The sequence below is a fragment of the Ambystoma mexicanum genome, chromosome 14 (genome assembly GCF_040938575.1).
Source record: "Ambystoma mexicanum isolate Mex_15411 chromosome 14, UKY_AmexF1_1, whole genome shotgun sequence".
Classification (NCBI taxonomy): Eukaryota; Metazoa; Chordata; class Amphibia; order Caudata; family Ambystomatidae; genus Ambystoma; species Ambystoma mexicanum.
The window spans coordinates 158,821,858-158,846,306 of record NC_090940.1 but is presented as its reverse complement, the minus strand read 5'-3'; the positions used below and the strand labels follow the sequence as shown (position 1 = coordinate 158,846,306).

The 24,449-nt window shown below is 42.5% G+C and overlaps 1 protein-coding gene across 3 annotated transcripts in view; it reads left to right on the top strand.

Annotated features, from left to right (window-relative positions):
- The window catches only part of RPAP1 (RNA polymerase II associated protein 1), an 850,859-nt gene that overhangs the window by 200,929 nt on the left and 625,481 nt on the right, over window positions 1–24,449 (top strand). For all 3 annotated transcript variants that reach the window (XM_069638789.1, XM_069638790.1, XM_069638791.1), the window contains exon 6: window positions 16,485–16,655. In XM_069638789.1, coding sequence (XP_069494890.1) covers window positions 16,485–16,655 — 171 coding nt within the window. The remainder of the gene's footprint in view (window positions 1–16,484; window positions 16,656–24,449) is intronic.

Sequence of the window (24,449 nt, the reverse complement as noted above, 5' to 3'; positions counted from 1 at the left end):
ATGTAATGAAGATGCGAACAGGAAGCACCTGCATAGATATAATATTCATCAATAATTACTGGAATCCTTCAAAAAGTCAATTAATTACCTTCTTAGAATCCCTTTCAGATTTACTCTCAAAAGTGCACGATAAATCCATTACAGCAAATATCATGATACTCGGAGATCTAATTTCATAATGTATTCCAGTACTTGATGAGATCACAGACAAATTATTGAAAAAAACAAGAAATGGAAAAGAATTGGTTCCATTTCTAAAAGATCAAAACTTAAGAATAGTAAATGGCAGTGTGAAGGGTGATATCTCAGCGAATATAACCTGGTTGAGAGCTGAAAGCATTTCTATTTTGGACTACCTGATTCTATCAGCAGCCTTATTTGAATGTTGTGAAAATGTCTCAATTTTAAGTGGAGGAACAAGTGACCATAAGCATTCCTCACTAACATTGAATTTAGGAAAATCACATGCTAGACAACAATATCCTGAGGTAAATAATGATAAAAATAGAGTCAGGATATTTAAACAACATGGAAGATTACTAAATAGTATCTTTGAAAAAAATGAAAAACGACAGAGAATGATACTTACCCCAAATAACTTCTTATGGGAGACATAACCATCAAATACCTCAAAACCAATTTCATCCAAAAAACATGCTTATAAATTTGATGAAACAATATGGACCAAAAGAGCTGAAAAGAACTATCAGTAACCTAAAATATATAAATCTTTCCATAGAAAACAAAGCAAAAGAAGAAAAAAAGCTTCAAAATGACCACAGAAACCTGTTAAGAGTTCCTGAGGTGTTACATGTGCAGAGACATGGAGATCAGATGCTAACCGCTCTGATAACAAAAAACTCACGTAACGTCTGGGAATTATTGAACAACATGAATAACCACCAGCATAAATTACAGAGTAATGTCAGTCGTTTCTGAAACAAATTGATCCAACTATATTCGAAATACATTCAGATGCCAGAGTGCTGAACTAATTAAAGATCAATTACCAGTGCCCTGGAACTTGAAATTAGACAAAGACTTAGTGAAAGATCTAATTAAAAAATCCTCATCTTCACGACCAGCATGCGCTAATGGGCTAACGAATGCGATTCTAAAATCGGATGCAGATTTATGAGGCACGATATATTTGCACATATTTGAGATGATTGAACAAAGACTGCAATTTTTATCCCTATATACAAGCGAGTGGATCGTGATGATCCTTCGAACTACCGTCCAATTACACTGCTCGCTACAGATGGAAAGATATTTGTATCAGTGGTCCTCAGAGAACTAGAAGACTGGATCATGAAAAATAAAATTCTAAGCAGATTCCAGACGGGATTTCAAAAAGGACCATCCACCACCCTCAATGGCCTAGCTATGTCGATCATTTCCTGACAGACATGGGTAAAAAATGGCCACCCAGTATATGGTGCATGGTTGGACGTATCTCAGGCCTTTGATACTATCAATAGGAGAAAGCTCTGGGCCATTACGTCTGAATACCCAAGGCGGCTTAAAAGAAGGCATACAAATAGAATGCGGCATAAGACACGGTTGTATACTTGCCTTTTCAACTTCGACCTGGCAGACTTACCTGTAGCATTATCATCACAATCACTAGCAAGCTTGGAGATTGGTGATCAAAATATAAAGTGGATGATATATGCCGATGATGTTGTCCTTTGAGACTACACACCACAAGGACTCCAGCTTCTGCTAAATGCATTTGGCTCTTATGCAAAAAGAAATGATCTGATAGTGAATCCCCTACCATCTAAAATGCTAATCTTTAAGAACAATAGAAGGCGGCAAGTCAAATATAAATGGATGATACAAGAGCAGACAGTCCCAGTAGTCCAATACCTAATATATTTGTCATGATTTTCTTGATATTTTAGATAAGTGTACAGTGGGAAATACACCTTAAAAGGGATACAGGTATAGTACCACCAAAGGATACAATGTAGCATGCGGAAATCTTCCTCCCAAGCTTCACAGACGATTCCTCAGGGAAACACCCTTATCATTGATTACACCCGCTGCCGATAATAAACACGGACAGAGCAAGGAATCAATTGAAAGGGCAAAAAGAAACAGAAAACGCCCTCCAATCTGTGCAAAAGAAACAACAAGGTAAGTAGATTATCCACTAAGATTGTCCTTATCTTCTAACACTAGTTTCCCCACTAACCTGTTAGTAGTCTTGATGCATAAAGGAAAATCCTGTGTAATAATCCAACACAGGAATCCAAAGGAAAACAACCACAAGGAAGGGAATGTTAGCAGGGAGCTAACCCGAACGGCACAAGGGTCGAACTAGAGTCGGGTTGGTGCACTCCGGATAGCATCCACAAGTTCTGTGCACAAATGATATTGTTCCATATAGCTGGTATCTTCAAGTGTCCAAGAGAATTGGTATCTAGTACCCAGTTTGCCCTTTAAATAAGAGTGGATTTAAATGGTCCTTGAAAACAAGAAATATCCTCACTTAGGACATGTAAACCCAAATATACTTAATGCTAGCTCCATAAACAGTTCGCCCCTCTGATAAAAAAAAGGGCGAAATAGTTCTTGCCCAACTCTGATAACTAAAGATCACACTAAAGTTGTGTAGAAAAACAATTTGTATCCATTAAATTGATGGCAGGAAAGTCACCTGAGTTGTGGTAGTGTAGGAAGCCTATCATCTGGGTCTGGACTCGCTGCATTCACTAAACGCCGAATGACACGCGTTCGTCTCCACAAATGAAAGTGCTGGACAATCCAGGCGAAGAAGTGTCTTGCGCCAAACACGGAAATGCTCAGATGAAAATGTCCGCCTTGAGAGCAGAAACCTGGAAAGGAACAGACTCGGAATTGCGAGTCTAAATAAGTCCGCCGATGCTATAAATGACACGGAGTAATATGCTTACAGTTATTGAGGAAAATAACCGCGACTTCAGGAAACAACAGAATCGTAACAATCAGAAGCAACGTGCGTTTTGAGGAAGGCACCTAAATACATCCGCATGATGACGCGCGTAACGTTAAGACATCACGTGATGTTTGATGCCGGAATACAGCGACGTTTTGACAGACGGGCATTGGATAGTCTCCATCTGGTGTAGAACAGCTTGGCTGTCGTTCGGAAAGCGTATTGATTATGAGTCAAAGGTGAGTGTGGTGCCCGATGCATGACAGTACCATCCCCCCAAAGGCACCCCCAAGCGCCCCTCGCGTGAAACTTGCGGAGCAACACCGGGGCATGAATGTTGGCAAGAGGTTCCCAAGACCGATCTTCCGGACAATATCCTTTCCAGTCAATCAAATAATAAGGTTTGCCTGCACGCAACTTTACGTCCAATATGGCATTTCCCTCGTATTCCTCAGATCCCCTAACTTTAACTGCTAGAGGTCTGACAGGTAAACGAGCATCCAGATTACATGGTTTAATTAAAGAGACATGAAATACCGGATGCACTCTCCAGCGAGCAGGTAATTCCAAACGGACAGCTACTGGATTGACAATCTTTGTAATGGTAAAAGGACCAATGAAACAAGGGAGCAGTTTCTTTTTTCCTGATATCTTCAAATTCTTGGCTGATAGCCAAACCTTAGATCCAACCCGATACACCGGGGCGGATGCTCTCTTGACATCTGCATATCGTTTGGACGTAAGCTGAGCCCGAATGAGTTGCTTTCGGATCCGCTTATGTAACAATGACATATCTCGTAGAGTGTTGTTAGATGCCGGGTTATCCGAGGAGAGATCTGGGTCCAGAGGAATGGACCCATACAAAGCATAAAACGGAGTGATACCAATAGAAGAATGAAGAGAGTTGATGTACGCAAACTCCGCGGATGGCAACATGGACAACCAGGAAGACTGATACTGAAGACATAGACATCTCAAATACTGCTCCATAGTACCATTTGTCCTTTCAGTTTGCCCATCTGTCTGAGGATGGAACGAACTAGACATTCTGTCATCTATGAGAAGAGCAGAAGTGAGAGCCTTCCAGAAATGGGAGGCAAACTGTGAACCTCTATCCATGATAATGACAGATGGTAACCCAAAAAAACGGAATACATGCTTCAGAAAAAGTCCTGCTAGCACTGAAGCTGTGGGTAGTCCTTTGCAGGGTATAAAAAGAGCAACTTTGGTAAACTAATCAACATCTACTCATATTGTGTCAAAACCCTGTTCTAATGGTAATTCCACCACAAAATCCATGGACAGCATATACCAGGGTTTGTGTGGTACCGGTAGAGGTTGTAACAAGCCCATTGGTTTGCTGGGCTGTGTCTTGCACTGTGCGCAGATTGAACATTAATTCACATAATCGATCAGGTCTCTGGACATGGAAGACCACCAACACCACCGTCTGAGTAGTTCTAATGTCTTCTTTTGGCCTGGATGTGCAGCCATTACTGAATCATGTCCCCATCGCATCGCCCTGGAGCGAGTGCTTTCTGTACGTAGATATAGAACCCCTTGTATAAAAGGCAGCCCCTTCTGATTATCCAGATTGAGTTTCACTACCTCTTGTGGATTGCGAGCTACCCACTCCTGAAGTTCCTGTTTCAGTGAAGATTTTGCAGAACAAGTGCAAATGACATGATCAGCCACAAGAAGAGGTGGTTCCGAGTTGTCCTCGAACTTGTCACCCCCAATACGTGATAATGCATCGGCTTTGATTATATCACGTGATGGTCGATGGGTAATGTGGAAATCAAACTGCGTAAAGAACGCGTGCCATCTGGCTTGGCACGCAGTGAGGCATTTCATTGTTTTAAATGCTTGCAGATTGCGATGATCCGAGTATACGGTCACGGGATAGGTAGCCCCTAATAAATGATGATGCCATTCTAACAGAGCGTCTTTAATAGCGAGAAGTTCCCGTTCTGTGACTGTATAGTTGCGTTCGTAAGATGTTAGTTTACGAGAAAAAAAGGCAACTGGGTGCTCTTTGCCATTGTCCGGACACTTCTGGGAAAGGATAGCCCCAATTGCAAAATTAGAGGCATCCGCTTCAACAATGACAGGTGATTAGCGTCAGGATGTTGCAGAACAGGAGCTGAGGTAAAAGCTTCCTTTAGTATATCAAAAGACCTCTGAGCCTCCTTGTTCCAACAAAATGAAACCTTAGAACTGGTTAGAGCTGTTAAAGGAGCTACCGTCTGTGAAAAAGACTTGATAAAACGATGGTAAAAGTTGGCGAATCCTAAGAAGGACTGCAGAGCCTTGGTGTTGTTGGGAGTTGGCCAATTCAATACGGCCTGGACTTAAGATCCGCTCATCATTACCCCAGTGCTTGTGATGTCATATCCCAGGAATTCTACTTTTTTCACACACATTTTTCAGCTTTTACGAACAATTTGTGTTCACGTAACCTTTGGAGTACTTTAGCAACGTGAACGATGTGTTCATGGTATGAAGACGAATATATCAGGATATCGTCCAAATAAATGACAACAAATTGATCCATGATGTCACTAATTATGTTATTCATAAAAAACTGAAAAGTTGCGGGGGCGTTGCATAGGCCAAACGGCATAACCAAATACTCATAAAGACTGTACCGCGTCTTGAAGGCTGTTTTCCATTCATCACCTTTGCGTATGCGTACTAGGTTGTATGCCCCCCTGAGGTCCAACTTTGTGTAAATGACTGAGGAACCCAATTGATCCAACAACACATTGATTAAAGGCAAGGGATACTGGTTCTTCACTGTTATAGCATTGAGAGCCCTGTAATCAATGCAAGGCCTCAGGTCACCCTCTTTTCTTTGGTACAAAGAACAATGGAGATGCAGCCGGCGACTGTGAAGGGCAAATAAAACCCATTTTCAATGCCTTGTCTATATACACTTTGAGTACTGCATCTTCCTTTTGGGTTAGTGAATATACTCGACCCGTTGGTATTTTGGATCCGGGTAGCAGTTCAATAGGACAATCATAGGGACGATGGGGTGGTAGATATTCCGCCATGCCTTTGTCTAACACATCAGCGAAGTCTTTGTATTCCTGTGGTACTTGAACCTTGGGAGATTGCACAGCTCCTATAGTTACTGCTGTATCAAGCAGCGATACAACTGACGAATCCCTGACCACTCCTAGCTCTTTAAAGCAATGTTCATTGCAATAAGGTGAAGGGTATTGTATTTGACCAGTTGTCCAGTCGATGGATGGATTGTGTAAGGTAAGCCAAGAAATACCCAGGATCAATTTGTACTGGGGTGCTGCAATCACATCAAAAATGACCTCTTCAGTATGCCTGTTAGCTTGGATCACTGTTATCGGAATGGTTTCCTCAGTGACCAAACCCGATGCGAGGATGGAACCATCGACAGTGTTGACTTTTTCGGGGATCTTTTTTCCTACAGTCGGTATGGCTGCTGCTTGCAAAAAGGAGAGGTCAATGTAATTGTTAGTAGCTCCTGAATCAAGCATCGCCTGAGTCTGGATCCTAGAATCGTGAAAGCATAATTCCACTGAAACAGCGATTGGAGCCGAGGGATTAACCAAGCGGGAGTCCTGTTTAGAACCCAGCATAGGGACTCCTACTGATGCCGAGTTTTGGCGTTTCCCGGCCGTCTGTTGGGTTTCTTTGGACGGGAAACCAGTAAATGTTCTGCAGACCCATAATACATACACAGTTTGTTTTTCCGTCTGTTTTCTCTTTCTGCATTTGATAAGCGACCATGTAAGGCCCCTATCTGCATGGGTTCAGGATCATTGGATGACACCACCGGAGATTCTGAGCGTGCCAGGATTGGCATGCCTGGTTTCTTTTCTCCTTTTCTGGTGTTTCTTCCAGCATCTAATTGGAGACTGAGATCTAATAACGCCGTAAACTCTGCAGGCACCACTGGAACTGTGGAGAGAGCGTCTTTGAGTTCCTCAGATAGGCCTTTAAAAAACACTGCAGCTTTTTTCTCCTCAGGCCAACTTGTTTCTGCAGTTAGTTGGTTAAATTTGGCCAAATAGGCCAATCGTGATTGACTACGTTGCTGGAGATTTAACAGCTCTAGATCAGTAGATTGAGGAGCATACCACATGTCAAACACCTTGCTCATAGCATCCAACAGGGTATTAGTCATAGAGTAAAGGACTGTTGTTTCCAATAGAGGATTAGCCCAATCAGCGGCAGTGCCACCCAAATAAGAAAGAACAAATGCTGCTTTAGTAGTCAAATCTGGAAATGAACTTGGTCGACACAAAGTGTAAGTGACACTGATTTGAAAGTACGATAAGCCTTGGGGTCGCCTGTGAACCTCTCTGGAGGAGCCAGAGGAAACTGACTAGGCATAACTACCTGTACCGGTTCACGTGGAGATAAGGGAGACCCAGAACCAGAGGCAATGGGAGCAGGAGCTTCACCTCCTTGAGGCGACAAACGTACTGCGTCTTGTAAGATGTCCATTCGGTGTCGTAAAGCATCCTGGGCGGTAATCATTTCGTTTCGTAAATCGACAATTAGTCGTGAAAGAGCTTCCAATGGATCCACTACCTCCATTGCTACGGCTTCTGATTCTGACATGATTCTCTTGATATTTTAGATAAGTGTACAATGGGAAATACACCTTAAAAAGGATACAGGTATTGTACCACCAAGGGATACAATGTAGCATGCGGAAATCTTCCTCCCAAACTTCACAGACGATTCCTCAGGGAAACACCCTTTCCATTGATTACACCCACTGCCTGATAATAAACGCGGACAGAGCGAGGAATCAAATGAAAGGGCAAAAAGAAACAGAAAACGCCCACCAATCTGTGCAAAAGAAACAACAAGGTAAGTAGATTATCCACTAAGAGTGTCCCCATCTACTAACACTAGTTTCCCCACTAACCTGTTTAAAGGAAAATCCTGTGTAATAATCCAATACAGGAATCCAAAGGAAAACAACAACAAGGAAGGGAATGTTAGTAGGGAGCTAACCCGAACGGCACGAGGGTCGAACTAGAGTCGGGTTGGTGCACTCCGGATAGCGTCCACAAGTTCTGTGCACAAATGATATTGTTCCATATAGCTGGTATCTTCAAGTGTCCAAGAGAATCAGTATCTAGTACCCAATTTGCCCTTTAAATAAGAGTGGATTTAAATGGTCCTTGAAAACAAGAAATATCCTCACTTAGGACATGTAAACCCAAATAGACTTAATGCTAGTTCCATAAACAGTTCTCCCCTCTGGTAAAGTGGCAAATTGTTCTTGCCCAACTCTGATAACTAAAGATCACACTCAAGTCATGTAGAAAAACAATTTGTATCCAGTAAATTGATGGCAGGAAAGTCACCCGAGTTGTGGTAGGGTAGGAAGCCTATCATCTGGGTCCGGACTCGCCTGCAATCACTGAACGCCGAATGACACGGGTTCGTCTCCACAAATGAAAGTGCCGGACAATCCAGGAGAAGAAGCGTCTTGCGCCGAACGCGGAAATTCTCAGATGAAAATGTCCGCCTTGAGAGCAGAAACGTGGAAAGGAACCGGCTCGGAATTGCGAGTCTAAATAAGTCCGCTGATGCTATAAATGACACGGACTAATATGCTTGCAGTTATTGAGGAAAATAACTGCGACTTCAGGAAACAACAGAATCGTAACAATCGGAAGCAACGTGCGTTTTGAGGAAGGCACCTAAATACGTCCGCATGTTGACGTGCGTAACGTTAAGAAGTCACGTGATGTTTGATGCCGGAATACAGTGTCGTTTTGACAGACGGGCATTGGATAGTCTCCATCCGGCATAGAACGGCTTGGCTGCCGTTCGGAAAGCGTATTGATTATGAGTCCAAGGTGAATGTGGTGCCCGATACATGACAATATTTAGGCATTAAACTGAACTCCTCACAATCCATACAATCACGTGAAGAAGATCTGGACTTAAAATCTTATCATTTGGTACCCAAATGAAAAAAAGATATACACTGTGCAGCAAATTTCTGAACACTCCTCTGTTATATTATTACAAAGGCAAAGTAGTGGCATCACTTCTTTATTGGTATGAGACAATATTACAAGCACAGCAGATAAACTCAGAAAGATAAGAATGAAAACTCTGAAAAAATGTTCTACACCTACCAATGAGTTATCCCATAGGATTATTAATATATGAGCTAGGGTTGCCCCATTAAAAATGTCTCTGGACTGGAAACTTCTTCATACATTAAGATGTATTATGACATCAAATGAAGAATCCCTATACTGGGACATTCGTCAAGAACTAAATAGGGATCGAAATATGTTCCTAAACTATCTCAATACATATACGAAGACGATTTTGAGAGCATGCGAAAGAGAACTAGATGATCTGATTGAAAACCCAGTAGGCGTAAAGCGGGCGCTATCGCGAACAGACTGGATCATGACGATAGCACAAAATATAAAATCTTTACTTCGCATTCGCCATTTGACAAGCCTAAACATCAGTTACCAAACTACTAGAATTGGTTTCCAGAAACAAGATTAAGGACAGAGTTCCTTAGGTTTCGACTAAATCTCATTAAAACAGCAGAAGTTCAGGTAGTAAGAGATAACACCACCTATAATACAACATGTAATCCATGTGGAGAAAAGATAGTGAAATCTACTCGACATATTCTCACATCATGTGTGGGCACTACAGAATTATGTAATAAAAAAATTATGAAGTACCCTGTATCAAGCGAATGGCTTCACACAGATTCATTCTGGGAGTGTCTAAGCTCAGGTCATGAAAGAGCATTTTTATTTATTTGCATTTTTCTTTGACAGTTGAAGTTGTAGAGATCATGATAGAACACTTACTATTATCAGAACTGAACGTAACCGCTTACTCACATAATTCAATCAATAGCAATAGGAGACTGTTTACAAATACCAGCAAGTGTATTTTGTCTAAATTGCATTGTCTCACATTTTTATATCCTTTTCTACATTTTCTTTTCTTTTTTTACTATACACCTATGCTGATTTGTTTCCCATTTTATACTGAGATGTTCACATGTAATGAAAGGTGTAAAAAAGTCAATTGATAATGACTAAAATGCACAATAAATAAATTTAAAAAATAAAGAAAAATAAAGCATGTAGAAGGTGTTGAAACCCCAATATGTGTCATCTATGACGTCATTCTACGTGGAAGAATTATAAAAACCTTTTGAGGGAAGGGATTGGTTAAGGGAACATAGCTACATATAGAATACATATGGATTAGTACTTCATTGGCTGCCCCTTGTCTGTAGGGCATGCCTTGAACTACGTCTAAAATACATATAGTACGGATTATAGCAGACATAATGGCAGTGCGTTGATCTACGCAACATTGTATGTTAGGTTGTCCCCCAAACCCCATGATTGGTTGGGATACTATCCCAACCTTGGACTTTTGAGCAATATTTACGTGAAACAAAACCTAGGTGTTTGAATCCCATCAGACTACTCCCCGTTTTCCCAATTAGACCATCATCTCTCATCGGTCGGCCATAATCCAAAGTCTTCCATCTGTAGTTGACCTTGTAGTCTGTTCACTGTCCTGGAACTTTCAAGGGAGTGTGAGCACACCACTATCTAGTCTGATGCTCTAATGAATAGCCCTTGTATTTGACTTCTGAGTCACATGTGAAGAGGCCACGAATTTGTCCATTTCAGGGTTCTATTTACTGCTATTTTATTCAATTATGCAAGGTGCTGTTGCTCCTCTTGGCCTCTAGATACTTGTACAGACGTCATACACTTTGAATTGTCCAATACTTTGGCTGGTTGCAGATGTTTTCTTCTTCTTTGATCTAAGAAAAATGTGCCCTTCGTTCATAGCTTATCTTGGCTAACTCCCATTGTGCCTTGCAATTATTCCTTAAAATAGCATCCTTGATCCTTGGCCAACATAGCCTTACTGTTCTTCTGCACACAGAGCTGTTCTCCTGCGTCTCCTATTTTTGCAACCTTTGTCTGTTTCTGCAGTAGCTTGATTGAATTTAACATGAGCCAGTGTTCATTTCCTATCATGGCTGTCCTTGCCACATTAGCAAGCTTCTATATGTTTCTTTTCTACCTTGCTTTACTGCGTATTTACAGTTATTGACTAGTAAGTTACTTCATCTTTGTAGTCATGATTATTTTAACTTTGAGTACATGTTTTCTTGGTGTTTCAGCTACATTGTCACTCTTTAGTATTTTCTTTTTTTTCACCAGGTTCATATATCCTTTTCATAACATCACTCTGCCCTCGTCAGATTCCTCTTTAACGTTCCATGATCTCCATAGGTGCGTGCTGACATCCTTCCATGCAGCATCCTTCCACTCTTTCAGTGCAAGGGTACATTCTGTATGGCTGTCTGAGTGCATAAAGCCTCTCATTCACTTGATGTGGTACAGGAACAATACATGGTGTCCCACATATAGCCCTTCTCCTGCTGTCCCAATATGGCGGCGGTGAGGGGGCCGGAGCTAGTGCAAAAGTGTCCACCTGCTCCTCCACAATTGTGTGCTTCACTGTGCTTCACTGTGTGGACTCATTGTAGATCGCTGACCATGCTCACTCAATCCTGAGACTAAGCCTTGACCACTTTCCACGCTTGCCTTGATTGGGTTTGGCTAACCTCTCAGAGTTCCCCAGTTCACTATAACTAGGGTGGCCTCTTGAAATGTGTCCACCAGGCCAGATTTTGGAAATCCATCTTAACATTCAGGGATATATAAAATAGGTTCTAGACCACCCACCCTCCTCCTTTGACATAGGGTGTGGCTGGAGAACTTCCTGGCCCCTGTCACCTGCCTAAAATTGGACATGTATTGTTGTTGTTATTTTGCATTTATATAGCGCCTTATATACCATTGGTATGGTCTGAAGGCGCTGGTAGGTTGAACGCCCTTGGGAACCGAAGTTCATGTCAGTATAGAGAGTAGAGGGAGTCCAAAAGTGCGTGTGCGCACTAGGTATGTGTGCAGCTGGTGTGGAAATCGAGTGGTAGCTGCTTTTTAGTTGTACGTGTGGTGGTTGAGAGGTCAGGAGTATGTGTTTGCTCTGGTCGGTTTTACCCAGAACGAGTGTGGCTGCGTTAGGCCTGAGGAGAACGCCTGGCTGGGGGGTGTGAATCCAGCAATGATTACTTAGAGTGATGTGGAGTAAGAGGGAGATGTGGATATGAGAACAGTTATACCGAATGGTGTCATTGTATCTCTGTGTTCTAGATGAGTGGTGGTGTAAGAGGGAGAGTAAGCGTGGGGTGTGGTATGATGTATGTTTTCAAGTGTTTCCTTCATTCCAAAGCATTTTAAGCATCGTCTGTTGTACAAATTCGTCCGTTCCTCATATTCGTCCGCTCCACACATTCGTTCAGTCATTATCATCGTCTAGTTCACACCCTCGTACACTTCTAAACGCTGCTGGGAACAGTTCTGAATTCAACTTTCACAGAGAGGCTATTGGGTGCAACTTTCAAGTGTAACTGGGTACACTTCTAAAATGCTATTGGGTACACTTCTAAATTAAGGTGGGAACCGTTTTACAATCAGCTATCAGATAGGCTATTGGGTGCAGCTTCTAAATGCAATTGGGTACACTTCTAAATGCCGTTGGGTACATTTCTAATTGCTAGAGGGTACAATTCTAATTCAACTTTCTCTGAGGAGGTGCGGGGTACAGTTCTAGTTGCGAGTGGGAACAGTTCTTTATTCAACTTTCACAGAGAGGCTATTGGGTGCAAACTTTCAGGTGCAACTGGGTACACTTCTAAATGCAAGTGGGAACAGTTCTAAATTTCAGCTTTCACAGAGAGGCTATTGGGTGCAGCTTCTGAATGCAATTGGGTACACTTCTAAATGCCGTTGGGTACATTTCTACATGTAAGAGAGAACAGTTCTAAATCAACTTTCTCATAGAGGCTAACCGGCGCAACTTCCAACTCTAATTGGATACACTTCCAGGAGCAGGTGGGAGCAGTTCTAATGCGGGTGGTAACGGATTTAAATTCAACTTTCGCAGAAAGGCTATTGGGCGCAGCTTCTAAATGCAATTGGGTACAATTCTAATGCAGGTGAGGACATTTCTAAATTCGACTTTCTCAGAGAGGCTATTGGGTGCAGCTTCTAAATGCAATTGGGTACACTTCTAAATGCCGTTGGGTACACTTCTACATGCAAGAGGGAACAATTCTAATTCAACTTTCTCAGAGAGGCTATCCGGCGCAACTTCAACTGCAATTGGGTACACTTCTAGATGGAGGTGGGAGCAGTTCTAATGCGGGTGGTGACAGATCTAAATTCAACTTTCACAGAGAGGCTATCGGGCGCAGCCTCTGAATGCAACTGAGTACACTTCTAAATGCAGGTGGGAACAATTTTAAATTCAACTTTCACAGAGAGGCTAATTGGGGACAGCTTCTAAATGCAAATTCTAGTGTATCTATCTCAGAGGGCTATCCGGCGTACTTCTAAATGCTAACATTCACAATTCCATCTAAGAGTGGACATGCTAACATTCACAATTCCATCTAAGAGTGGACATGCTAACATTCACAATTCCATCTAAGAACATGCTAACATTCACAATTCCATCAAGGAGTGTACATGCTAACATTCACAATTCCATCAAGGAGTGGACATGCTAACATTCACAATTCCATCTAAGAGTGGACATGCTAACATTCACAATTCCATCTAAGAGTGGACATGCTAACATTCACAATTCCATCTAAGAACATGCTAACATTCACAATTCCATCAAGGAGTGGACATGCTAACATTCACAATTCCATCAAGGAGTGGACATGCTAACACTCACAATTCCATCAAGGAGTGGACATGCTAACATTCACAATTCCATCTAAGAGTGGACATGCTAACATTCACAATTCCATCTAAGAACATGCTAACATTCACAATTCCATCAAGGAGTGGACATGCTAACATTCACAATTCCATCAAGGAGTGGACATGCTAACATTCACAATTCCATCTAAGAGTGGACATGCTAACATTCACAATTCCATCTAAGAGTGGACATGCTAACATTCATAATTCCATCTAAGAGTGGACATGCTAACACTCACAATTCCATCAAGGAGTGGACATGCTAACATTCACAATTCCATCTAAGAGTTGACATGCTAACATTCACAATTCCATCTAAGAGTGGAACATGCTAACATTCACAATTCCATCTAAGAGTGGACATGCTAACACTCACAATTCCATCGAGGAGTGGACATGCTAACATTCACAATTCCATCTAAGAGTGGACATGCTAACACTCACAATTCCATCGAGGAGTGGACATGCTAACATTCACAATTCCATCTAAGAGTGGACATGCTAACATTCATAATTCCATCTAAGAGTGGACATGCTAACATTCACAATTCCATCTAAGAGTGGACATGCTAACATTCATAATTCCATCTAAGAGTGGACATGCTAACACTCACAATTCCATCAAGGAGTGGGCATGCTAACATTCACAATTCCATCTAAGAGTGGACATGCTAACATTCACAATTCCATCTAAGAGTGGACATGCTAACATTCATAATTCCATCTAAGAGTGGACATGCTAACACTCACAATTCCATCAAGGAGTGGACATGCTAACATTCATAATTCCATCTAAGAGTGGACATGCTAACACTCACAATTCCATCAAGGAGTGGACATGCTAGTATTATGGCACTCTATGTTATTGGTAGGTAAGATAGAGTGGCGGGGGTTTTCTGGAGTAGAGTGATTGCTCTACTCCCCACCCATGCCACACTCACGGTTTTTGTTGGTGTTTGTTGGCTTCCTTGGCGTCCCTTGCGGACACCTGCTGACACATCCTGGAGCCGCCTCTGTAGGAGCCGCCCTTTGCATTGGGGCCCTTCGCCACAGGGGCTGCTGGGCAGAGGGCTGCCCTGGGAAAGTCGGGGATAAAGGGGAGGTGGACGAATCAGGGCAAGGGGAGGACAAAGGGGGCGGGACTGAGGGAGGAAAGCTGCCGTGCAGAAGGGAGGCAGCAAGGGCCTCCTGGCCCCAAAATGGTGGCATGGGGGGGCAGGGGCACAGAAATTCCTTTGTGGGGGGCATCTGGGGTCGGCTTGCCCTGCGCAGCACTCACCTGCTTCCCGATGGTAAAGGAAGCAGGGAGGCTGCCGCGGGTCGCTAGACCCGAGCCCACGGGCCCAGTTAGCCAATGGGGAACGGGGGGCGGGATGGGAGGCGGGAGCAGGGATCCAGGAAGGAGCGGGGAGAGGGGACGCAAAGAGGGTACAGGGGCCTGGGGGCACAGAAATTCCTTTGTGGGGGGCATCTGGGGTCGGCTTGCCCTGCGCAGCACTCACCTGCTTCCCGATGGTAAAGGAAGCAGGGAGGCTGCCGCGGGTCGCTAGACCCGAGCCCACGGGCCCAGTTAGCCAATGGGGAACGGGGGGCGGGATGGGAGGCGGGAGCAGGGATCCAGGAAGGAGCGGGGAGAGGGGACGCAAAGAGGGTACAGGGGCCTGGGGGCACAGAAATTCCTTTGTGGGGGGCATCTGGGGTCGGCTTGCCCTGCGCAGCACTCACCTGCTTCCCGATGGTAAAGGAAGCAGGGAGGCTGCCGCGGGTCGCTAGATATATAATATTCACATCCGAAAGACAAAACAAAACTTTTTTATAAGAATTTACGATATTGAATGAAGGTATTTTTCAACTGGTATCTATTTAGAGGTCTACATAAAACTGGTATTTCACAGAGTTGAGTGTAACCTGTTCATATGTTTTGTCTTGTTTAGAACACCATATTACATTGTTTTCAAAACTCATAATCCTCCTTTTGAATGCAGTATCTACGGCTTAAATGTATACAGGTTAGTGGTCACTCTCACAATCCCTCCTGGCTAATTCAATGCACTTTTTAAGTAATTACTCAATAGATATCTGTTGCAGAGCTATTGTTACATTTGTTCAGCCTTTTTTTCATAAACATATTTGTTGGAGACCAGACTTTGGTCTACGCTGTCAATTCATAAAATGTCTTTAACTTAGTCATCTTTTACAGAACAGTTGAAAATACGAAGGTGATAATTTGGTGCCTCTCATTTTTAGGTTACCGCATTGAGTCAAGAAATCATCAGTAATATGTTTTGCAGCTGGTCAGGGCTTCTAATTTGTGAGAAGCTCAAGGTGCTGTAACACATTTTTGTGAATTTGTTGGTTTTTAGTCATTGGTGAATCAAGTAAACATGAATGATATACAACAAGTATGCTCCATTCCTTTTTAAAGTCTAAAACATCTTTGTGGATCTTCACTAGAGATTGTTCTCATATTTCCGAAACCGTAAAAGAAGTAGGTTGGGTAAAAATGTAAGTGAAATCATCACCATTCTGATATGATGGTGAACATAGTGGAACCGATTCTTATACTTGGTTCTGCCCTGCAATTCGATAGAGATGGATGGACCTTTGTTCATTGTTACGCAAGCAGTCAGTTTAAATATGTGTATTTATAGTTTTGTCATTGCATTGATGTTTCATGTATAAAATGTTGATTGAATTTACAGGTGGGCCAGGGATGAGTTTGGCTGGATCGTATATCATCACTGGACAGGGTCTGCATGTTGTAGGGAAAGAACGAGAAGCACAGAATATCCACCAGGAGAATATAGAACGACTGAAATCCATGACACAGGAGGAGATCCGGCTGGAGCAAGAGAGACTTCTGGCTCAGCTTGGTAAGTGCACCAGATTCCTAAATGAGCCACTGTTCCTCGCGTTACACTTTTCTTTGAGAAATAATGTTCATTGTATCAAAAGCAAACAAAACAATAAAATGACACTACATACATGGATAATTGCAACCCAGCTGAGGTTATCCAGTCCTGGAAAGGGCACTTGGTGGATTTGTAATTTTCTGATGGTAAGTATCTAGCATCTGGAAGTAGGAGTAATACCACCAACATGTTACACCTAAAGTCTACTTTTAGAGATGCGGGCACAAGAAACAAATGGCCATTTCACCAAAACCGAGCAACACAAACTAGTGATTACCTGCACAGTGACAATGAAACACAACATTAAGAGTTGCAGTTTATCAGAGGGCTTTCAATCCGATAGGAATCTATGTCCTTAACATACTAGGTATAGAGCAGGAAATGTCTGTCATATAGCAATTAGTACATCATTACTAAAATCCCCTGTAATGTGTAGCAGGAAAGGTGTACAGTCTTTATGGCAATCTGCAAACCACTCAACCTTGTGGACCCACCCATTGAAGTGAATCATCATACAATCGGGGCTCTAATCCTATCAGCACATTAGCCTTCTGCTGGGCTATGATTCTATGAACCTGGCTTTACATGTAGGCATTTTATGGTGCAACCATTCTTTATTTATTTATTGGTGTTTTTTATAATGCGCTGCAGGTGGGAAAAATAACTGCTTCAGAGAAATTACTTTTTTTGTTGAATGATGCATATTGTATGTTATAACAAGAGGTTTCAAAATGTCTGGGAGCTATTTACTTCATGCTTCTAGATTAGGAGAGCATGGCTAGATTGAAACCAACAGCAACCAGGAGCAATTGTTTTATCCCTAGGCCTTACAAACATACATGTATAGCATTAACCTTCAGTATTTGAGAATGTTGAAGAATTACACCTGTGATTATATATAGTGTGCAAAATGTGTTTTCGCCTTTGTTGAAGTTAGATATGCAGTGCTCCCGGTTCCCCAGCGGTAGCTCCTTCCTACTGGGTGAATCCGAAACCTAGGAGCTGGTTTAAGCTCCTGCTTATTGAATCTTAATTTCGAACTTTGAACTATAAGAGACTGTCTACCATTCACTAACTCCTGTATAAACTATGCATCAGCTGTTTGAGTTTGAAGTGTCCTTTCTGCAAATACTGAACTAAGAGTGGTGCTGTGGAATTAGTGAAGCTTTGGATATCATACTCTGTTTTCATGCTAAGGGTCTTGTTGGAGGAAAACTACACTTAAAACAAGAAGTAACGTTGATCGGAGCAGCTATAGTAAAAACTCAGTGTCTGCTTCTCTTCATTCTTTCCATTTACCCATTTGCCAACCACCAGTTACGTTATTTTATTTGATCCTTTCTGTTTGGAAAGATTTTCTTTTTGATGTGTTCATTCCATAGACGTCAATGGAACCTCATACCTTTGTGCTGTTGTCTGCATCCTGACCTGACTTTTTGAAAGTAAGTAAAGCCCTCAGCTTTGCCTCCTTTTTGTTTTTGCTCACTTTTTATTGGGAGACTAAGACTATCAGTACTGCGAGACCCTGTCTCCCGTTGTGGAATTTTGTTATTTTTAAACTGCACACATTACCTTACCGTGAAGTGCGATTGGAAGACATTGTGCCCTATAACGTTTACTTTTGCAACTTTGTTGTTACAGACACAATCTGTCCAGGATGGACTGCTGACAGCAGATATTTTTCTACTGTGTTTTTAGCTTTTCTCTCATGCACTTTTGCATTTTTACTGCATAATGCTTTTTAGAGTACCATACACTCTAAAATGGCTATACCACGAGATGTTTGCTTGAGCGTTGGCCATATTGTTCTTTGGCCTTCTTCATGCCCTCTCGAGTCTGAACTTGTCATATATGGAAAACCCTTTCCCAGGCAAAGCCTCTGCTTTTCCTGGCAAAGTAGTGGTCTGTGTGTGTTGCCGAATGCGAGGGCTTGGCTTGTCTGTACCCAGTCGACATGCAAGCCAAAGTGTGTCTGTTTCTTGGTGGTGGCAACAGGCTGTCCATGATTGACTACCCCTACCAGTTTGAATGATGCCAGAGCTTTGCCATTGGTGAGCTTTGGGGTGACTCCAGTCCAAATCCTGGATAAAAGGACTGTTCTTGCAGGCAAGAAATGCAGTATGCTGATGACCCGAGGACGACAATTGCAACCAACCAGCATTACCTTCAGCCTAGTTCCAGTGAACCCCTGCTCCTTCTCTATAGAATTCCGGGAAGGCCCTTGTCAGTGTTTTGACCCCTGGACTGGTGGGAACAACCAGTTCCGACCCATGCTCTAGGATCCGTACCTGCGTCCGCGAAGCACAGGTTGGACTGGGCAGCACCGTCTTGCGCTTCCCCGCTGCACAGGCCGCTGTTCCAAGTTCAGCCTTGGAACTCTGCAGATCTTGAACTTGCAGAACAAGGCACTTGTCTCTGCACTGTCAGCCTTCCTGAACATAGAGAAGTCGAGCAGGGCCTGCTCCTTGTTCTCGCCACGAGGATCACCTGTCGCTGCCTTACCGTGGTATCTGACGCTGCAACCTGACTTCGTGTCTTAGAGGTCTTCGGAGTTTGCCTGCTCTGTGGAGGTCTTCATCTTGTTGTGCTAAGGGTGTACAGCTTTTGGGCACTAGGCCTCAATTTCTATCACGGTTGGACTTGCTAACAATTAGGGATGTTAATCTAGGTTTTCTTATGGGTGTTCTGTTTTGTGATAATTTACTTGGGTGGCTCCAGCTGGTTGTAAATTGCTATTTGGTCTGTTTCTCGCTTGCTTTACCATACACAGACACTTAAAGTGTTGCTCTTTTAATTTATTATTGGTTTAAATGTAAAGTTCTAGTATTCTGTTAGTAGGACCCCTAAACAGTGAATGTACATAGTAGTAGTTGTGTGACAACACTTAACTGAGGTTTTCATTGCTTGGAGACTATTCAAAGGCCTAATAAATAATTGTATATTTGTGTACATCTTCTGTTTATTTGATCAATTGGGGTGGTCTATGTGTATCACGTTGAAGCTATAGACCACTCTCACACCCTCCTCAGTCTAAGTCTTATTGCTCTACAATGAGAGAGTGAGTGAGAGAGTGAGTGATTACCCATAAGTGGCTGGATTCAGCTAGTAGGGTTTTAGAGAATACCAGAGAACTCAACTCCAGTTGGAGGGTAAAGGAAAGTTCAGTTGCTAGGGAGATGGATACACCGTTCTCTGTGGCAGAAGGAGATACGAATGGGAAGTTAGATGCCCTTCTATGATGGAAACTCCAGCTCTTCCTCCCCACTCCTTGAGGGGATCAGAAGTAACCTGTAGGCCAGGGACAGACTAGCTGTGCAGGAAACCCTGAAACTGTGATAAGAGTTCAGGAACCTATGGAAGCCCACCTTGAAGACTAAGGGGAAACATAGTGGCAAACGTATAAGGGTGTTTGGGTGACGCAATCTCCAGCTTTGCATCAGGGGCTGACCCTGGAAGCACCCTAGAGGTTGTGGACACACCTAATCTAGAGGATAGTAAACCTGAAGGGCTTGTTTAGCAGAGGACAGTCACTGGGCTCACCTGATAGCAACTGCTCCACATGAGAGAACTATACCCTCATTTATCCATGCCATTAGAGGAAATAATAGAAGAAAAACACTACCACTCCCAGAATTCCCCACTGAGTCAGAATCGAAACCTGAACTGGATTTGGTAAGGCAACTAAGGATACAGATCACCCTGAGGAATGCCCATTCAAGTCCCAGAAAGCTAAAAGAACACAAAGGAATACATATACAACCCATGCACCCAGGGTTTTCCCATAGAGCTGTAAGGGAGGACTACACCTCCCATAATCCTTCTGGTTTTCTGATGGAAAACGTGCACTGGGAAATCACACTAATGGTTACAGGGACAGGAAAACTAAGGGGAAAACAGGCCAACCTACAGAGGAAGCAAAAACAGCACAGGGGAACCCATGCCTCTTGTCTACACGAGGAGATAAAGTTTACCCCCTCCTTAAAAATAGAACAACAAGATTATAGCCGTCTCCTTCTAGAAGGAGCATGATAATATCCAGACTGATCTGCTGAAAACAGAATCCCAGAACCAACTCCAGCGAAAAAACATCTTCCAGAAACAGATAGGGAGTGAGTGACGCAGGCAGAGAGAGAGAGGCACGGCAGCCCAGTAATATAAAAAAGACCACCCCAACTCTTATAGCCGCTGTCGCAGAGAGCAACACTCCTAAGCAGGCCCAGAATGGAAATTGCTTGGACCAATCAAAACAGAGTCTTCCGCTGCAACCGCAGCTGCAGCCTGTTACTTTGGAAGTCAGCTCAGAGGAGGAGTTAAGGCAGTATACACATAGCTCCACATCCTGCCAGAGTGTGGGTTGCTTGAGTGGAGGAACAACAGATTTTAGCCAGCAGAACTGATTTGGAGCATGAGCAATGAGGTGGCTGAAGAGTGGAGCAGAGGCAGTGGAAGAGTGGAGTGGAGTGGAGTGGAGGAGAAATAAGGAGGGGAAGGAGAGACCAGGAGGGGAAGAATTAAAGAAGGTGGTAGTAAGATCAGAGGGGGTCGATGGAGGTACATTTGTGGAAGAGGATTTATTGGCAGAGGTTGGGGGGAGTTCAGGACTTACTAACAGAAGGGTTTTGCGAAAGTGTGGAAGAAGGAATGACATCAGAGGAGAAAGAGGAAAGCAGCTAAGGGGAAGGAGTTTAATTAACAGGAGTTGAAGAGTTTAGATTGTTCAAAGTTGCGGAAAGGAGGTAAATGAAGCCAGAAGTTTGATTTGACAGGCGAGGTGTGGTGTTGGGACCCCGGGCATCAGTCCAGAAAGAAGTGACCTCAGTAAATGGTACCATATCCTTTGGGCGAGACTAGGGCAGCATATCCTGGGTGAGCAGAACCACATCTCCCTGGGTGATTATGGAGTTAGGAAGTAGAAAGTGGAAAGTTGAATAGGATATGGTGGTTAAACAGCAGGAAGGTTTGTGGAGGTAGAGAAATTAAACAGCTGGTATGCGAATAGTGTGCAAGAGAGATTTATTAATGAACAGAAATAAGGTTGGAGAAACGCCTACATTATTGATCATTATCCAAGGGGAAAAATATATGTGTTGCAAAATGAGGACAGAATCTGTGAATTGAAAGTAACAGCAACTAATGAGGCAGTGGAGTGTTAAGTAGATGTCCTGAAACCACTAAGGGTACTAAGGTATAAGACTCATCTTGGTTATCCAGGCTCCTAACCACGCTTCCTATTACCAGACCATGAAGTATCAAAATATGTACATGGAACACTAGAGGGAATGGACATCTCACATGCAGCAGTGAAGGGATGCCTATATTGATTAATGCAGATATCTTTATGCTACAGGAATGATGGTTGTCCTCATATATTAGTTAGTTGGGTACAAAATACATCAAAATTTGGCAGTAAGGGAAACCAGGGGGGTGGGTTAATAATCTGAACACGTGTGCATATTCCTGGCCTTAGAAATAAAAACGACAAGGAACGAACAAAATAGTATAGCAGTAGAGATCGAACTAAAACATGAGAGACGGCTAAATTCACTGCTGCTTGTGAACGTCGATAACCCTTCAGGTGTGAAATCAATGGAACAGATCCAATCCATCATATTGGTAATAGATAGATATGATGCTACTAAACAAAAAATAGTGATCGTGGGTGGGAACTAAAATGCACTTAGTATAGATGGACAGGAAATAAGTGACACAATGTACCGCCAGAAATAAAATATATAATGCAACAGAATAAGGAAAATAAATAGGGAAGGTAATGAAGCATATTTTTGGAGGACTGGGACCTTAATAGGCCCAATGGGCACCTTGAAGAAGACATACCGGGTCACTATATCTGGCGCAATTACAAAAGCTGCGCTACCATCAATTGCTTATTTGGTAACATCGAGGCAGTTAAATATGCCTGGCTAAGTTAATATCTGCCTTTAACGAGTTTAGTGATCATGCCATCTTGCATCCAGAGCTAAATTCAGACTCTGAGCTGGAGGCACCCAGGAGCGTTGGAGGTATTGACATCGGTGTGGGCCAAAACAGAATGAGATAGACTGAACAACATTTAAAAACTGTAAGTAAGAGAATAGGAGATGCAAGTGACAATAAGTTGAAATGGTATCCGCAGATTTGATCGTAAAAAAATAAATGGAACAGCCATAAATTTTGAATAAATTTACTATTCGGTGCCTTCACTATAAAGGCATCAGGGGCTGCAGGGGTATCCCCCCACTCCTGATATAATGAAGTTAAAAAGAAAAAAAAGAGGACCCTGCAGTGCCAGGTACCCATGCACGGAAGTCAAGGGAACTGGCGCTGCAGAGAGATGTAGGAGACGACGAGGTAGGTAAAGGGGTCGGGGAAAGCAGGTTATCAAAAATGTTTGGGGGAGTGAAAACCGAAAGTCATTTTCGTTCAAATGAATTTCGTTTTTTTCTCCCTCGAACATTTCTAATGAAATAATACAATGGATTACCGAATCAACCGCTTCATGCCAATTGGATGCACTGAATAGCGAGAACAGAAATAAAGGTTTATATGACTTAAATATAAGTAACGCAAAAAGAGTATTAAGACAAGTGACTAGGAAAGTAAAAACTGGGTAGATCATTCACTGTGAAACAATAAGCCTTATAAGAAGAGAGACATATAATAACTGGATCAAAAGATACAGGTTTTTGGTAAAAAAAAACATGCAGTGGCAAACTGTTTAACATACTGAGGAAGTGAAATACAAAAACATTTTGGTATTTACTAAATCGGGCAAGGGAATGAAAAGCAGCTATCGTGATCAATACTATCGAAGACAAAGGATTGAATACATACATATTAACTAAATATGGCACTAGTGAGAAAGGGGAACAATTAACCAGCTAGATAAAGACGAAGCAATTTGATCTAGAAAAAGATTATGATCACACTGTCTCTATCATACATAAACTGAAAAACTGTAGAGCCCCAGTGACCTGACATGTTGGTAAATGCAGTACTGTTGAAGAACCCGGATCTGTGGGCCAGAATCCTTACAGATTTATTTAGGAAAATAGATAATTCCACTGTCATGGAAGAGTGTTTTGCTGATTGCTATGTATTAAAAAGGAGATGGGCTAGACTTAGGCAAATATAGACTATTATTACAATTATATGCATCAAGTGTATGCAACGAGGATCCTAAAAGAAATGCCAAAATGGGCAACAAATGGATAAATAACAAGCACGTTTCAGACCGGTTTTAGACCGGGATCATCCACCACACATAACATTTTGACTCTAAATACAGAAAGAAGCAGTACAAGAGAGAAGTATTCCCCAGCTTTTCGTACGAATGTACGCATGTGAAGGTGAGATTGAACAGCAGTGGGCCATTCACAAAACACCTACTTACATACAGAGGCTTGAAGCAAGGTTGTGTCTTGGTTTTACCCAAATTGACCTTTTTAAGTTGACCTTTTGTCCTAATTGACCTAATAATAGTGGTCAAAATTGACCTTCTGCACAATTGATCTTTACCTGTATTTTAGTTATTTTATATATGTATGGGGTGGGTTTGGGATAATAAATAATATAAGGGGATTGGGTGGGGAGGTTGAAGGGGGGTATTGGATTGGGTGGGGGGTTGCGAGGGGTTTCCCCCTGCATATATGTCCTAATTGACCTTTTAAATTGGATAAAACTTCCCGTGAGCAATTCTCCTGCGATCAATTGTGATTAGAGTAATTTGTATACATCCTGTGTATTGGCTCCCATGCT